Here is an 18296-nt window from a genome sequence, read left to right as displayed (position 1 = left end):
ATCTTCCTCATAATATACACGTCTTCATCATCCTCAAATGTTTCCACTGTTGGGCATCTGACTCCCTCCTTCTCCTCACCTCAGGGTGGAACCTTTTCTGTTATCTGTATAAAAGCTAAAGCTGTGAAACTGTTAGTTAGAGCGGGTCTTGCCTTTTTGCTCTGCCACGAGCCTTTTGCCTTTCATTCTTTCAGGATGGAAGCTTCTTTTTTACTCCTTTTTTATTTAATTTTATAATAAATCTTTTTTATAAAATCATCAATGCCTCGCCTGGACTCCATCATTCAACCAGAGCAATAAATCATGTCTCCAAATGAGGTCAACCGCAAATTTGCCGTGACAAGTGTATATTAGCAAATTTTAATATTATTATGAATTATATGCTTACCTTTTATTAGATTTCTGACACTGCACGCTGTTGACTAGGGCTTTGTAATCTGTTATGTACAGTATGCCGAGAGGTTCACTCTGATGCAGTCATCCAGGTGGGCATCAGTGGGACAAGTTCGGAACTTGGACTTGATAAAGTTAATGTCAGAAAAGGCAGATTGGCAGAGGTATATACTACCAAACAGGGTAGCACATTTCATGGCTCCTGTGTTAATGCTGGGGTACTTATTTGCATCCACAATCTTGCAGAAATCAACAGCAAACTTATATGACTTCAACATGTCATTTTGCAGACTGACATTTTCTATCTCCAAATCAACAGCACTGAGACTGAACACCTCACCCATCTGTTCAGAAATGTCAGATATGTCCACATCCACGAAGGGGTTTGAAATAATGCCTCACAAAGTCTGTAAATCTGCTCTAAAACGCCTCACTCAGCCTGGTTAAGAGGTCTATGTATTTCCGGATGTCCATAGCCCCAGATGCAGCTTGATTTTCTTCCAGCGTTTTGAGCACAGAGGGGAAGTCCTGCATCTTCCTATTGTTCAGTTGTTGGAGAAACATGCCCAGTTTTGCCTTGAAAGCCTTGACAGCACTAATCATGTCACTGATTGTCTTACCCTTGCCTTACAATTCACAGTTCAGGTTGTTTAATGTCTCTGTCACAAATGCCAGGTCCAGTAGCCATTCAGTGTCAGACAGCAGAGTTAATGTATTGCTTCCATGAGAACTTTGATCTCTGTCAGAAGTGATAAAAAAACAATGCAGGACTTTTCCTCTGCTAATCCATCTGATTTCTGTATGCAGCAAAAGATTGCCATATTCTGATGACAGTTCTTCCAAAAATACCTTGAAAACTTGGTATTGTTTGGCCTTTGCTCGGATATATCTATCTATAAAAGACAAAACGTCTGTGTGCGTGTGTGTGGAGCAAATATCTCACCGACGCGGTATGAGTTCGACCTGAAACTTAGTCAACGGGTTCCAAATATCCCAAGCATCTGTTATTTTGGAGTAATTTGGTGAAGCAAAACAGTCAAAACATTAATTTTATAATTATGGCTCCCTAGGAAAGAGCGCGGTATTGAGGGCGCTACTTCCGGGTTGATGGCGTCACTGTGTCGCAGTTTGTTTGGGTTGGAAAAAAAAAGGTCAATATTAAAAATGTTTCTGTATCGCAAATTTCCCGTGATTTCAAACTTAATTTAAATCTCGGGTCACGGACTTCACTTCCTCCTTCGTCTCATGACTGTGGACGGTGGCACAAAAAAACAACAGAAAGATACAAAAATACACATAATGACTCCAAAAACATACATTGCAGAAAACTATGTCAAACAAAAAAAAATATAAAAAAAGAGGATAAAAAAAACACCAAACACATTTATCATGCATATGTCCCATAAAATTAAACCAGGGAAATGGCACACGCTATTTTACTTTGCACCCGCAGATTAACCCCTTTATAACACTACACAGTATGTACACCTCTTTGTACATCCAACCTTCAAACATATTCTCATTTGGCCATAACTGATGGCCTGGACTTATGCTCCCACATGAATGCATACTGCCAACGGGCACTGTACACGCACGCACGCACGCGCACACACACAAAAATTAGTAAAATAAAACAAAAAACAAAACAATATTTATACAAAAAATACACAAAATGACTCCAGAATCAATACAATGGCAACAAAAAACAATAATTATACATTACAGAAAAATACAACAAAAATATGAAAATGGCTCAAAATACACAAAACTAAATATTTATACAACAAATACACAAAACTAAATATTTATACAAAAAATACACAAAATGACTCCTGAATCACACTACAATGGTAACAAAAACAATAATTATACAAAAACACAACAGAAAGACACAAAAATACACATGACTCCAAAAAACATACATTACAGAAAAATACACCAAACAAAAAAATATAAAAGTAAGTAAAAAAACAAACAAACAAATGCATCATGCACATGTCCCATAGAAATAAACCAGGAAAATTGCACCCACATTTTGCACCTGCAATTATACCCCTTATGCTCCCACATGAATGCATACTATTGACGGGCACTGTACTAGTTTTATTAACTTTATAACAGGTGTCATAACATGTTCGAACCCCATGACATTTTTTCACAAATGGACTGTTGGTGAATGAGGCAAGATAGTTAAAAAATGAGGAAAATCCGGGTCTGTTTTGCAGTTTGCAATGAAGCTATTATGCCTCCCTGTCATGGCCGAGCAACCATCAGTTGTTATTGACAACAATTTTTCTAATGGCACATTCTTTTTGGTAAAGTAGTTCTTTACAATGTTGTAAATGTCCAGACCTATTGTTGTTGTTTTCAAAGGTAGCAATGTGATAAATTTATCTTTAACAGAGAAGTCAAACACCATTCTTATAAAAACCGCCAACTGAGCTGTGTTGCTTGAGTCCACTGATTCATCACATTGAATTGAAAACCATTTGCACGTACCTATAGCACATTCCAACTGCCCCTTTACATCCCCAATGTGCAAAAACTCTCCTTGCTATGGTATTTGTGCCTAACTGCACCTCTGATATAGCAGACAGGATTTCAGGGCAATTTTTGTGATCTTTGAACAAAGAATTAGCCACGAGAGTCATTGCTTCCTTAACAAAAACAGCATCTGTAAAATATGGGCCTCTTTGAATGACGCTTCAGTAGCAGCCTCAGCTCTTTTCACTGGTTTTGTGAACAATGATTGCTGCCATTGCAATCCCACTTTCAGCTTGCTCACTTTAGCAGACCGCAGGCTGCTGCCAGAAGGAAAATCCCGGTCAAACTTCTTATGAAGTGTGGTGAAGTGCACACTCCACATTGCCTTTCTTCCTGATGATAACACTTGTCCCGCAAATTAAGCACACACATCTGTCTTTTACACTTGTGAAAAAATACAAGAGTCTCCCACTCTTGATGGAAACGGTACACATTCTGTTTTTTCTTCGATGGCCCTGCCTCACTCATTGTTTAGTTCAGGCCTGGCCAACCCGCGGCTCTTTGGCTGGTTTCATGCGGCTCTTAAGGGGCTTTCACATGACAAGCTTCAAAAACGCATCCTCTATGTGGCAAGCTGACCAGGAAGCCGGTTTGAGTGACGTCAAACGCACATGTGTGTGAGATGAAAATAGATCATTTGAGTAGTAAACAATTTGTGTCAAGTTCGCTCTCAAAATGGCAGGGAAAAAAAGCACAGCAAAACGAAAATATGAAAATGAACACAGGACGTTTTTAACAGAGTGGGAGAGTTTATGTATTTTTGTTGAACGTAATGGCAAGCCATTCTGCCTTATATGTCAGGCGTCAGTAGCGCATTTCAAAGCTTCAAATCTTCAGCGCCACTTCAGCTCACTCCATGCTGACGTCGACAAGGAATTTCCAAAAGGGACTGAACTTCGCAAGCACTAGTTGGTCACTTTGAAAAGTCAGGCAGAAAAGCAGATACAGTTTTTCCAAAAATTTATGAAGCGCTCAGAGACCATAACGCTGGCATCATATCAACTGGCTTGGAACACTGCACTGGCTAAAAAGCCATACAATGAAGGGGAGTTCGTTAAAAAATGCCCCAGTGACGCTGCTGAAATCTTGTCTCCTGAAAACAACAAACTAAAAATGAATGGTACCAGACGTCCAACTGTCCCGCCACACTGTTGAATGGAGAATATCGGACATTAACACGGCTATTGAATCACAGTTCCACTCTGACCTTCAAGGAAGTGAGTATTTTAGTGTCGCATTGGATGAGAGTTGTGACATACAAGACAAGCCTCAGTTGGCAATATTTACACAGTCTGTGTCAAACGATTGTGTGATCAAAGAAGAACTCCTTGATATTGTGCCATTAAAAGACAGAACCCGTGGCATAGATGTGACAGAAACGATGATGGCTACATTTGCGAAAGCAAATCTGCCCATACCAAAATTAACTGCAATAGCCACGGATGGAGCACCAGCCATGATCGGATCTGTGAATGGGCTTGTGGAGCTGTGCAAAGCTGACCAAACATTTCCTAAGTTTTGGAATTTCCACTGCATCATCCACAGGGAGCAACTCGTGTCTAAATCATTGAATTTAGATGTCATGAAGCCTGTGATGGAAATCGTCAACTACATCCGCACACATGCGCTTAACCACAGGCAATTTAGGAATCTCATCGCTGAGCTGGACCAAGGGCTTCCAGGTGACCTGCCACTGCACTGCACTGTGAGGTGGCTGTCAAAAGGCAAGGTACTCTCTCGCTTCTTTGAGCTTTTGGATGCCGTGAAACTGTTCATGGAAGAGAAGAACAAGGACTATCCCGAGCTCTCGGACCTCGAGTGGATTATGGATCTGGCCTTTTTGGTCGACAAGCTGTGTCACTTGGACAGACTGAGCCTGACCCTGCAGGGTAAGTTCAAAATGCTACCTGACCTGGTGCAAAGTGTCTTTGCATTTGTCAACAAACTGAAGCTGTTCAAGGCGCATATTCAAAAGAGAGATTTAACACATTTTCCCACTCTGCTAAAAGCCAGCGGGCAAGTCACCAGCGCCGCCCTGAATAAGCAAAGAGCCAGATATGCAACGCTGGTTGAAAACCTGCACGAAAGCTTTGTGACCCAGTTCCGTGATCTACCACTGAAAAGGCCACAGATTACATTCCTACTCGACCCATTTAATGCGGAGACGGACTGTTAGAAAGCCCCGCTAGTCACAGATGAGACTGCAGCTGAGTTGGAGATGATCGATCTTTGTGAGGAGGACCAACTGAAAGCTGCTTTAAGGGAAGGGATTATTGAGTTCTAGAAAAGTGTGCCAATGGGAAAAAACCCCAATGTCAAACGGGCTACGCTTAAGATACTGTCAATGTTTGGGTCAACATACGTCTGCAAAAAAGTCTGTGAAATCAAAGCATCGATCTGTTCTGACTGACACTCAGTAACACAGTAAAAAATGTGGCTCTTAGTCCCTGACTGGTTGGCCACCCCTGGTTTAGTTGTTTGCTAGCTTCAGTCCTGTTAAAATAAAATCCACGTTTGTTCTTTAGTTGGCTCGGAAATAATAGTATTAGCCGCCGGCTTGCGTCATGTTACTCAAATGTGATTGGTCGATATTCATTTTGGGGTGGGGGAGGGGGAGGTGGTGGTGGGTAGATAGTCGAGAGTTGTAATAAGTAAATAGAGTTTGCAATGAGTGAGGTTTTGTTTATGCATAGGGTCAATTCTTTTTATTTTCTTTCTTTTGTTTTTTATATTTTGTACTTGCTTGGCGAGCTACTTATTGAGGGCGTGCAAGCTAACGGTAGCTCGCGAGGCCTCTGTTGGAGATCCCTGCTGTAAGGGAACCATACAACTCTGACCCAGATAGCAAAATAATCATAATTTTGCCATCAAAACCCCGGTCTCAGTGTTGTTCTTGTAGTTTTATAGAAGGAAATTAATGTTGAGGTGTCCCTAAAGCAATATAAATTAGCCTCAAAGTAAATGACAGGTTTTTTTTTTTTTTTTTAGAAAAAGCCTTTTTTCTCACCTTTTTGTCAAAACCTATATTCAACTGCTGATTATGGAAGTTAGAAAGAAACAAAAAAAACATTTCTGATGAAAGTAGAATTTATTCTTTCAGAATCTGGTTTCAGATTTTACATGGTCATGGTACAAAATATTCTGTGGATCTTTAACATCAGTCAAAATGCTGTAAAATGGCTGGCAGTGAGGGAGGTAGCTGTTCTGCAAATGGATGGCAGCCAATGAGTTAAGTAACGTGTATTTATTTATCTAATTGAGGCACTCCTCGTCTTCCAAAGAACTCTGTTAGTATGCAGATATGCAGATTTAGTTTAGATCAGTGCACAAAATTAACCATGCATCAGTTGCATACATAATTACTGTGTTCAAAGAAGAAAACCAACAAAACATGAATTTCCCACAAAAACATAACAAATATTTATGCTTTTATTATATTTATTTTTTAAATTTTTAAAAAATAAAATTTTATATTATTATTGTAATTTAACTACTTTACTTTAACTTTTAATAAACTCGCATATCGTGGAAATTTTTACTGTGTCTTGACCCCTGCCGAACCCCTGAAACTGAATCAACGAACCCCTAGAGTTCAATGGAACCCAGGTAAAAATCACTGCTCTATATTGTCCACTAAAGTCTTAAGTATTAAACAAAAGGACATACATGTAACACACAACTAAGAATTCGGAATTGTTCCTTATTCGACCATTAAATGGTGCGTCCCGTACTGAGCCAAAACTGAAAGCTGTTTGTTCCTTATTTGCATAAATGACCAGAACACTACACATGTCCGTCAGACCGTCACACACAAAATAAAACACAGGAAATGCCAAGGCCAGCAACATCGTCGTGGTGCAATCAACGTAAGACCCCCGTTGTTGAGGTGTGTCCTGTGTACATGGATGTGAGTGTGTGGTGCTTTCAGGGACTGTTGTAGAGTAGAGAGACGACACACACACCAGCACTGCTCTAACCCGAAAAATGTCCAACTTTAGAGAGTTTTCAGAGTCCCACGGTCAAACAGCCTCAGGAGAACAACACTGTAGATATGAACAATCATCCATCATCTCCTGAGGATGATACAGTAAGACACATCATGGTGGGACTGATTTAATAAACTACTGGGATTTGATTTAATGTTTAGTATGTTGAGGTTTTAAAGTCAAATTAAAAAATATTTATTTATTATTAGAGTAGTATTAGGTAATATAAATAGGCATATCATGTATGGCCTTTTAACAAAAATCACACTGATAGGTTAACATTAAATAAACAAATACATTGATATTTTACATTATATATTCCCAAGGTAAAAAATGTTCATAGCGATTTCTCAATATTCTAGTGGTTCCCAAACTGGGGTACGTGTGCCACTAGGACAGGGGTCTGCAACCTGTGGCTCTGGAGCCTCATGAGGCTCTTTGAACTCTTTTGAAATGGCTCCCTATAGCTATAAGAAAATATTAAAATAATGAATTATTTCTTCCAGAGGTTATTATTGATAAATGACATTGACACCAAATAAAATCATGACAAAACAATTTCTCAACCTCAAAATAAATCACAATGTGCAAAAATGATCATCAACCATAAACTTTCCTTATACCTGTGGTTAACCTTAAGTTTTAAATCCCTGGTAAGATAACTAAACCAACAAAATCACTATTCTGGAAGAAAATAGAGATTTTATTTGTGTGAGGAAATATTTAATTAACTGCTAACGTGCCAGATTAATATGCATGCTTGATATGTTGCAAAAAATTTGCACTTAGTATGTGTTGACCGAAATGATCATGTGTTATCAAATTCAAATACATCAACTAAAAAAATTTGTAATTATTATTAATAATATTATTCGATATATTTGTAACTACATAGAGAATTTTCTACACTTGAGAAGGTATTTTTTTCGGAAAATGGCTCCTTTGAGAAAAATGGTTGCAGACGGCTGCCCTACGTATACTTGAACACCTTTCAGGAGGTACACAGTTTATTTTTCAACATTATAGATTTTTTTTACATGCACACAGACTATTTTTTTCATCCATCAATCATAATTTGTTGCACAACTCTTTAAAATACACCAAAAGGTGATTGAGCAAAACATCAGAAATAAATTAACAAAAAGACTTAAATTCAAGGTTAATGTTGGACGAGTTTAGACGAGCCTGCCGACACTTAATAAATAATGTAGAGCATGAGCTAAGGGGTACAAGGGGCAATAACGTTTGAGAAACACTGTTCTATGTCCAAATGTTTCTATTTTTGAGGATTTTGTTCACAATCCGTGAGTGTCCCTTATTTTCTTTTCTGAAAGGTGGCAACTCACAAACACACAATGTGCTTGAAAACAGACTAACAGTGTGTGCTAAATATACAAACGGCGACGCAACACAGTACAAAGCTTACCTTCATGTACAGTCACGCCACAGTTGTCACACTGAATGATTTCATCTGCATCTTCGCTATTGTCTCCCAGACAGACGCAACAGATCAGGATGTGCTGAGCGCTCCATGTTTGGGCCCGGTCAAGCAAAGCATCCTAGGAGAACAGAAAGTTAGGCCCTTTAAAATGCTGGGTCTTTGATATTGGGTTTACAGTGACGCTACAAGAAGTATGTGTATTTAATACAAATATTTCCAGAGCCTTAGTTGAACATTAGGAGCGCAGCAAAATCTTTTGGCTGAAAATAGCCCCAAACTGTATTTTCGGTTTTCGACCGAAACAATTTATTCACCGAAACCACCCAGCAGAAACAGGATGTTGAGATAAACACTGCGGTCCGCACATGCATGTCTAGAAATATGCCAAAATGTCCACGGAGCTACAGTATTTTAGTGTGTCTGAGCACTAAAGCCTCTTCTAAGCAGAGGTCGAGACAGAGCACGGAGTGAAAACAACGTAAAGCACTCTCAGGTGAGATTATGTTTCTGTGTCTTAAATCCTTTGGTGGCGCTGTTTCCTCACCTGCTGTGGAGAATTCACTAAGATTGTGGCGCAAATAGGTGCGTGTGTACCACAACAAACATTCAATAATAAATAAACAAATAAAAGTGCGGTTTGATTAACTCTAAAACCTAATGTTATTTATTACCCCCTAATTTAATGTGGCTGCTCCGTCAGTTCCTGTAACAGAAACCGTCCTATTGATTTGTTGTCACCATTGATCTGAGTTAATGCAGCAACAGAGTCTGTCAATCAGTCAGCAACATTTGAATATGATCTACTGAGCATCATCCAGCAGGTCTGACCTCCTAAGTAGTGCTGTGTCACAAACACTCTCAGATGGGAACCTTGTTCCATTGCTGAGTAAATTACCCAGCTGGTCAGCTGATTCTGGACTGATGCTCCTTTCCATCAACGCTACACGATAGTTTTGCGGTCAAAACATGGAAAGAAAGACACAGGAGCAGTGCGATCCTCTGCACCGCAGCGTGCCACACCGAACTGCAGCTGTTTTTCTAGCGCGCACAGTATCCTCCCCCTACCGCAGCTCTACCAGACTCCAGACTCTCCCTCAAACACACTTTACTCTGTATTTTCTTTTTCAGTGGCTGTTAAATATTTACTATTGTTTTATTTAAATTATTATCTAATACTAGAAAGGTTAACTGAAGCATTTTTGCTTGTCAGTCGTACTATTTTCCAGGGCTATAACAATCACCGCAAACAGTTCCAGAGTTGATGAACTGCATTGCTCCCACTGCAATAATTTATTTGCATTTCCCCTCCCATTTTTTTGCACCCCTTATGAGATCCGCCTACTATATATATTCATCAGAGGGAAACACGCTAAATGGATTGAGTGCGCATTGTGACGTGCAGAACATGCGCAGTTCTGATTCCCTGGGGTTTGTACCCCTTATTAGCGCGTTGAGTGACGTTTGCACACGTGTTAATACCTCGAAACCTTTAATGAATCCACCCCAGAGAGTTTTGGGTTTTTTGAGGTGTGGAGGGTAACGTGCCGATATACAAGCACCGCACACTGGCCTGGGCGTTAGCTCGCGTCATTACAACAACCGGATTTGGAGAAAAAAGTAAACATTTTCGGTGCATGACTAGCAAAAAATCGATTGCAATTGTTGAGTTTCAACTCTCCCACACAGGGCAGTCACCTAGACAAAAAAGATAAATAGGTTTTGACTAAAATGTCAGAAGTCATCAGGATTAATCAACACTAGCTAGTACCCAATATATATTATTAATTTGTTTTCAGCAGAAAAAAAGCTGTTTGTGTTTCAGTTACTATTTAAGGGGTCAATGTGGAGTGGGACCTCATCTTCACTCACCTCACTACCCTTGCACTGAGACATGCTGTCATTGGTCAGCTCTTCATCAAAAGCACTGCTGCTCTTCGTCTTCTTCTTGGGCTTCTTTATCTCTTTATCGCTATCACTGGAGCTATTGTTATTGTCATCATCTTCTTCCTTATCATCATTATCATCATCGTCGTCGTCATCATCATTATCCTCATCATCATCCTCCTCGTCGTCATCATCATCATCGTCATTGTCGTTGTCGCTTGCAGTGCCTCCATCCTCCCCCTCTGAGGCTCCTTTCTGAGCATTTGTCTTGCCCTTTTTCTTTCCTGCTGTGGGTCTCCAGTCATTGTCCTCTTCGCTGTCGTAGTCATCCATCTCGTTTAGCTCTTCCATTGTGGTGAAGTCCAGCAAGGGGCGGTTCCTGCGGAAATTCCATTTCTTGGGTTCAGTTTGAGACTCGTCAGCGCTGGCAGAACCAGATACAGACAAGGATGCAGGTCCAGTTTCAGCAGCTGCAGTGGCGGCTTCAGGTTCTGGCTCTGGTGGCTTCTTGCTTTTACGTTTCCCTTTCGGTTGACTGACTACAGGATTGTCTTTGGTAGAACCATCTGAAGACGCCAGCTGTTTGCTCTTCTCCTCATCATCAGTAAGGTTGTCCTCAGCAGCCAGGTCTTTGGCCTCCTCCTCGTCGATGCCGTCATCTGCCGAGGCAGCATTGTCTGAGTTGCTTTCAGAGCCTGCGGCACTGGCTTTGGATCCTTCCTCGTCACTACCATTGCCAGTTCCATCTGAGCCTTCAGAATACAGAGCAACAAACTATGAGGCACTTGGTTACAGTCAATGTTCTGGTAAACTAATTTTGAATTTATCAATAAATCAAAGATAATTTGCTTTTAAACCCCAAAATAAACATCCACTATTGTTTTGCTGCAACTCTGTCAATGAAAACACCAGAAATGTGTTGGGAAGTCACTTCAGCAGAGTTTTGGTGGTCAAAAACAAGAAATCACAGTAAGAATTAAGTAAAAAGAATATGTATCCATCTACAGGACTCCACATCCAACAATACAGTGCACCAAACATTTCCAACAGTTTCAATAGAATGAAGAAGAAAAATATTTGAGCTTTAATTTTAACCTTTTACATCCTTTTTTCGAGCAAATGATCTTTGATTTATTGATCCATGAGGCCAAAACTGTCTTTATCTGATGCAGAAAAAAAAAAAGATTGTGTCCAGCTGCTTTCATTAAATATTTTTAAGTTATTTCCCACATCCAACATCCAATGTATTTTTATTTGAAGTGTTCTGAAAAGCAAAAAAAATGATCTAGAAAGTGTGTAGAGCTTTAAAGAAAACTTAAAAAGATGAGTTATATTGAACATAGTGTCTCTCTCTTGCCCTTTCCTTTCCCTGGCTTGTCCCACTTTTATGTTAGAGATTTTGTTTCTGTGGTTGTGTTTGGTGCAGCATGTCAGCGTGTGCTTGTTCTACATGCCGACAATAACAATAAAGGATTTCTTTTTTTTTTTTCTTTAGGAGTGACCGGATCAGGTTTATGTTTATGTTAATCTAGTGTTTCTAGGAGTGTAATCATTACTGTGGGTGTGATGTTTATGGATTCCCTTTAAAATAAAATAACAGCAGTAATTAATGAGAATAGTTTGGAAATGTTGAATAGATTTCAACCCTTTTTGCAAACCTTTAATCAGTGTGTCCTTACAAGGCTTTGGACTCTTTTAGGAACAGGGGATTCCCCACAATTAATTTCAATTCAGGAGCCACATAAACATCAATTTGATCTAAAGCGGACTGCACCTTCTGAAAATGTTCACATTCACTATCTTTGTGAAAAATATATTATGAATCATCACAAGTATTGGAGCAGACAAATCACAGAGTATTTAAAATATAAAACAAAATTTATTAAGACAAAAATAAATAAATTACAATGCTTTAGTTTAGGCAGACTCAGTACATAATCAGCATTTCAGTTCTGGGCTTTGTCATGTCATGTTACTTGTGTTACTTTTACAGAAAAACTGTAACCCAGTGGACAATTTAGGAGTAGCAGTTACTTTGATCAAATAATTGCATACACAGCCTCAGATTATTTGTTTCAAAATTTCTCCAATTCTGTTTCAAGATCTACTTATTTACGCGTCATTTCACCTATTTCTGTTTTGTTTGTTTCCTCATCTTTCCATACTAAGATGACTTTAAGTTTACTGGCTCTGAAACTCTCCGAAATCTTACCAAACATGCAAAGTTAGGTTAATACAGCCAACTACAGAAGTAGTTTTATATTTATATGCTTCAAATGATTTACGGTGTCTGGTACCGTTATGCTGAAATTAAGTCGCAAGAGCTTTAACATGTCCATTCATAAGACATTCAACCCACTTGCTTACCAGGAAAAATACCAAATAAACTAGAAATGCTTAATATGGTGCCAAACATTTTTTACCGCTAACCAGCGAATCGCCCTCTCATTTTGTTTGAAATCCTGCACAGTTGTATGATTGGAGGTGTAATGCTTCTACATCAACAGCCATTTTCAGTCACAGGATAACATTATTAGTAGTAGTAGTGCTGCACGATCATGGCCAAAATGATAATCACGATTATTTTTTTATCAATATTGTAATCCCGATTATATATCACGTTAGAAGTGCTTTTATTACTACTTTTAAACGAACGATGTGTGTACATTTCACAGTGCAAAATTAAGTTTTAAAGGTATTGTGGAAGATGGTATTTTGGCTTCATATTCCGGATCATCAAGACAATTGGTCCTCCTAACTGTCAATCATTCTGGTGATATGTTTATGTAAGGCCGTCGTACGTGCTCGTCCCTAGCTAGTTTTAGCTTGCTGCGCATGCGCACTTTTCACTTACCGGTGGTGAGTCTGACTTAGTTGGAAAAGTGAAAATCTTTTTTGATTATTTTTTTTTTGATGCCAACATCAACTTGTGCACGCTCTGTCGCACACGTTTAAAAGGCATTCCCTCTTGGGAGCAGGTAGAGTGTTGCGCATGTGCATTTTTTCAAAAAGTGGAGAGGGCATTTCTTGAATAAACTTTGGGAAACTCCTCCTCTATACCTTTAAATAACAATTATACTAAAAACCTAATCAAAAAAATAACCCAAGAATTACAAATGTATCAAAGGCTAACTGAATAAATACACTATTACAGAGTGCAGATCCCATATGTAAATAAAGTCGACGATCAGGTTAATTTAATCGTGACAACATAATTTGTAATCACAATTAAAATTTGATTAATTCTGCAGCCCTAATTACTAGTTAAACTGTTATTCACAGTGCAAGATTTTGAAGAGAATTGTGGGCAGAAATTTTCCCAAAACATGCAATGGAGGTATTTACATGATATATTATGAACAGATTTGAAATGAAAAGAGAAAAAAAATATTCAGATTCCTTTTTCCATTTCCAGAATTCCGTGTTTTCCGTAATCACAGACAATCTGAGTTTTTCAGCTCCTGGTCGAATGTTTGGCACCCCTGTTCTAGATGGCCATTATGCCCTAGCCCCAATTAGAATGGTTTCTACTACAAAAGTGTAAAATAACAGTAAGATATGACAAAACTCTTGTCAAGGTACCAAGGTGTTTGATACATTAAGCAGAACTCATACAGATAGGAACATAGAGACCAAACCAAACGCTGTATCTCTACATGACATTAAAAGTCAGAGCTTACCTGAGGCGTCGCCTACTTCAAAGTCACTGTCATCAGAACTGTCATAATCCAAGGCATCTAAGAGAGAGGCTGCTAGTGGCTTCACCTGCCGGCGCTTTGAACTCCGGTCCACTATTAAGAAAGGATCAGATAATGAAAGACAAAGGGAACATTTTTTAGATCAGCGATTCTTAAACTTATTGGAAGTACTGAACCCTGCAAGCTATATCAGTGCATTCACCAAACCCTTTCTAATTGGTCTAATAAAATATGATTTCTTCAAAAGACAGATATATATATTTACACATGTAAATACAATCAGACAAAATTCATTATTTCTTATTCTGCTTTCACACCAAGCACGTTTCGGGTGTCAAAATCGTGTGTCACACCCCGAGTTGGACGCTTGTGCTTAGTGAATCAGAGGCTTGTAAACCAGTGTCGAAGATGCTCTGGACCAAACAAGTTGGGAAGAGAGCACGTTTAAGGGAGGGGCTTCTCTGTTGACAGTGGTGTTCATACAATGGATGATATTGTGGCGATCAGTTACGTTCATAATTCACCCAGTGACCGTGAAGTGGTGTGGAACATTGTGTTGAGAAGGCTGTGTTTCCGGTCAGATGTATTTTGGTGTGACTCAGTGTGTGCACTGTGATGTTAGAGGGCTATAGAGATGTGTGGTGAATGGAAAATAAAGTTTGGATTTCCTTGCTGAACACGCCGCCTCCTATTCATTGGCTCGGTTAGTGTTATTTTCCTTCATTATTCTGAATTTGTCACGGTTGGGGAAAGCTCCTCATTGGTCGACGCACCGTGATATGCCTCAAAAGTTCAACAATCCCAACTCTCACGTTGGCCGAGTTAGAGGTGCCGCACGCATGTCAGAAGCTGGAAATCTCAAAACGTGCGGCGTCTGCCGCACGTAAATCTACAAAACACACCGAACAGGAGGAGCGAAACACGCAGTGGGACCTCTCAACACTCCTCAAAGCGCGTCCACCATATATTGTCGATGTAAACCTGATGCTTTTGAAGTGTTTGGTGTGAAAGTGCCAACTGAAAAACTTACTCTTTGCAATGTCTGTACTTTCTAATCTGTCAGTAAATGACTTGTTTTAATGTATGGAAGCTATTGAAAAAATATTCAAAAATGTTGAATGAAATTAGAGATGTCCCAATACAACTTTTTTCATTTCCGATATGATACCGATACTGCAGCCTTGCATATCGGCCGATACCGATATTGATCCGATACGATATCAGCATGAATCATACATACTTTACTTTTTTTTTTTATTTATACAAAAAAAATTATAATTACTTAATTTGTAGTGTGGAATGTTAGAAAATGCTTGATCAAGTGATATTACTCAAACAGAAAACAATAGTCAGCAACAGTAGGTATGAGAAAAACTGACCCATTTAATATTAACTAATTGGTTACATAAATGTTTACCTTCAACATAGTATCTACAGTATTCTACAATTGAATATAATAAATAAAAAATTAAAGTGCAAAAAAAAAATTAATCGAAAATTTGAATCCAATATCCTATATTCGTTTTCAGGCTGATATCGGACCGAGATTGGATCGCGACACCCTCTAAATAACATATTGTTTATTAACAAACTCCAATTTGGAGACCTGTGCTAAGATAGTGGGAATGGACATTTGAAGCAAAAAATAAAAGAGCATTTGTGATTATTTATACGGAAGCTGTTAACAACCATGAGCAATTTTTGCTCCGAAGAGTTGTACTTGTGTCTTAATGAGTCAGTGCGATATGACATAAAGGGGGGGGGGGGGGGGGTACCCTCTATCAGTATTTGTATTGAAGCGATTAATTATTTTTATTGTTTAATAAATTTCACAATCAGGTTTGGAGAGTTCTGCCTTCAAAAGTCAATAATAAGCAACCTATTTGAAAAATATTGGTCACGAACGGTGGAAGCCAGTCAGAAATGTCAAGCAAATAGCTGTCAATTATACCAATATCAAACAAACTTCACTGACGTCCATCTCTGTCAAGCTACGGTTAGCATTAGCTCTCACGCGTCGAAAGGCTGCAAGTTAAACCCTTCACGGTCTTTTACGTGTCCCAAAAAGCTGCAAAGTATACACTTTAAGACTGAAAGATGAAACCAAGTGGGTGATTTATAACTCTACGGTGAAACCAATGAGCGTTAGCATTGTTAGCTTTAGCGTCGCAAAGCAAAACTAGGCCAGCTTAGCTGCTAACTAGCATGGCAGCATGTAAACAGTTGGGAAAAAGCACAAGAAACACAGCAAGAAACACAGCACGTTGAAGCACGACAAAACGAGGAGAGGTGACATTAAACTCACTTGTCAGTCGTCACTTGGTTTTCACCACAGGAAACACGACTGATCTATGCTTTGCAGCATGTTCAGCGGACAATGAGAAGCACAGCAGTGACGTACTAACCACTGGATGCTGTTGCCATAGGGACAGTTAGGAACATACGGATTGGTCAGAAGAATTGAAGGGATGAGGTCTCGCGTAAAGACACAATAGAGGGTTTTTTTTTTATTCAATATCAGGAATTTAAATGCTCGAGTGAAACTAAATATATTTTTTTCACAGTTTTTAAATATTTTAGTTGTAATGTAGGTTTTCATAGAGCTCAGTTAAGTCTTTGTCTCTGTTGCAATATTTTAGGCGATATTAACTTCTTTGCTGAAAACATTAATCCCGAAATTAAACCAGAGGTGGAAAGTAACGAATTACATTTACTCTCGTTACCGTAATTGATTAGCTTTTTTGAGTACTTCTACTTTTTTGAGTACTTTCTAAAATCTGTAATTTTACTTTTACTTATCTGCTATAAGTCTTGCTGGTCTTTGTAGATCCGCTCCGTGAAGAGTCTCCCGTGCACCTCGTCCTCCAGCAGGGCCTGATCAGCCATTGTGCGTCTTTACGCATTGTGTTGCGTTCCTTTTCATAACAACTACATGTGTTGCAGCCAATTGATCAGCAGTTTTGCGCAATGATCATGTGATTTCAACTACAATTATTATTATTATTATTATTATTATTAATATTATTATTATTATTATTATTATTATAAAACTGTATTTGTTGGCGTTTGCACCCTGGGGCGTCAGTATAATGTTTCCCCCTTCGTTTTTGCAAATACATCCTGTAATATATGATGTGTTGTGAAATGTGCAATGTTCGATTATTTCTCACAAATGTATCAGTTTGACAGAGCAGTCTTTAATTTCATCCTTCTCCTGTTGGGGGCGGAGTCTCTTGTTCCTCATGATTTTGTGCGTATTCTACTTAAGTAAAATTTAATCAACAGTAACAGTACTTCTACTTAAGTAGATTTTTACTGTACTCGTTCCACCCCAGCCAAAAACTATATTCCCTTCAATATAATTAAGAATTTAGTTACCATTTGCACATATTTACCCATAAACCTGTCCAAATTTATTCTGCAGTTCTCTCATATAAATTTTTTATAATGTACTGTCTTGGTTATTCAGCAAAGTAAATAAATAAATCAATTATATTTTTGGTAATAACAGACTACCATTTAGCATAGGCGGAGTTTGAGATTATTATAGACTGTCCCGAGATTTGCAACAACCACAATGTGTAACAAACAATACTGCAAAAACTAATAGTAACATTATTGATGATAATGTTGACTTCAGAAAATTGTGTCAACTCATCTTTTAATGTTGTAGATTAATTATAAAAAAAAAAACCCCAAGGGTTGCTGTAGTACCATAACATGAACTTCTGCAATCCAAAAAATGTTTAGCCCATTGGTCCTTTTAATCTGGCCCACCGAAGCGCTGACACAGCCTCACCCAGGATTTCCACTGGATGCGTATCGATACCGAAACTGCTCCGCTGCATGACTTCAGCGCAATCTGCAGTCCAGCAATCCCCACCGCCTCTGGTTTTGCTGCGCATCTGTAGCAGCAACGACTCAGGAGATCCACTAATTCACGTGTAATCACGCGATACATGTGTGATTCAACCATGGATAAATGCAATATTTATATGTGAAATACGATTTTGAAAGTGCTCAAATCAGGCCAACCATGGTATCAACGGAAAGGTCTGGTCTCCCTAAGTCCAAATATAGCCCGTTGGAGGTCGGTGTCTTCCCCGTGAACTATTATTTTGAAAATAATCTGGATATTTTATTCTGTGTCTATGTACTACCTCCTGTTCCACATGGGCTTATTTTTGTTACCTTGCTGCAGCACAGCTCCAGTGTCCAGAAAAAATAGAAGTGCTGCATATTTGCTGCAGAGGGCAGAAGCATGACTCAGCAGTGGCGGTGCTGTGCTGGAGCAGATTTGCATGTGGTGGAAATTGATGCATTGATTTTAACGAAAACCTATTAGCTGCA

The 18296-nt window shown here is 38.9% G+C and overlaps 1 protein-coding gene across 4 annotated transcripts in view; it reads right to left on the bottom strand.

The window, feature by feature from the left end:
• phf14 (PHD finger protein 14) overlaps nt 1-16368 on the bottom strand; it is a 138491-nt gene extending 122123 nt beyond the window's left edge. For all 4 annotated transcript variants that reach the window (XM_028460972.1, XM_028460974.1, XM_028460973.1 and 1 more), the window contains exons 1-4: nt 16252-16368; nt 13929-14039; nt 10234-11000; nt 8350-8482 (exon numbers count right to left, since the gene is read on the bottom strand). In XM_028460972.1, coding sequence (XP_028316773.1) covers nt 8350-8482; nt 10234-11000; nt 13929-14039; nt 16252 — 1012 coding nt within the window. In that variant the 5' untranslated portion in view covers nt 16253-16368. The remainder of the gene's footprint in view (nt 1-8349; nt 8483-10233; nt 11001-13928; nt 14040-16251) is intronic.
• Between the last annotated feature and the right edge of the window lie 1928 nt (nt 16369-18296).

This window comes from Gouania willdenowi, chromosome 11 (assembly GCF_900634775.1).
Source record: "Gouania willdenowi chromosome 11, fGouWil2.1, whole genome shotgun sequence".
In the NCBI taxonomy this organism is placed as follows: Eukaryota; Metazoa; Chordata; class Actinopteri; order Blenniiformes; family Gobiesocidae; genus Gouania; species Gouania willdenowi.
This window is presented reverse-complemented; position numbering and strand designations above follow the sequence as displayed.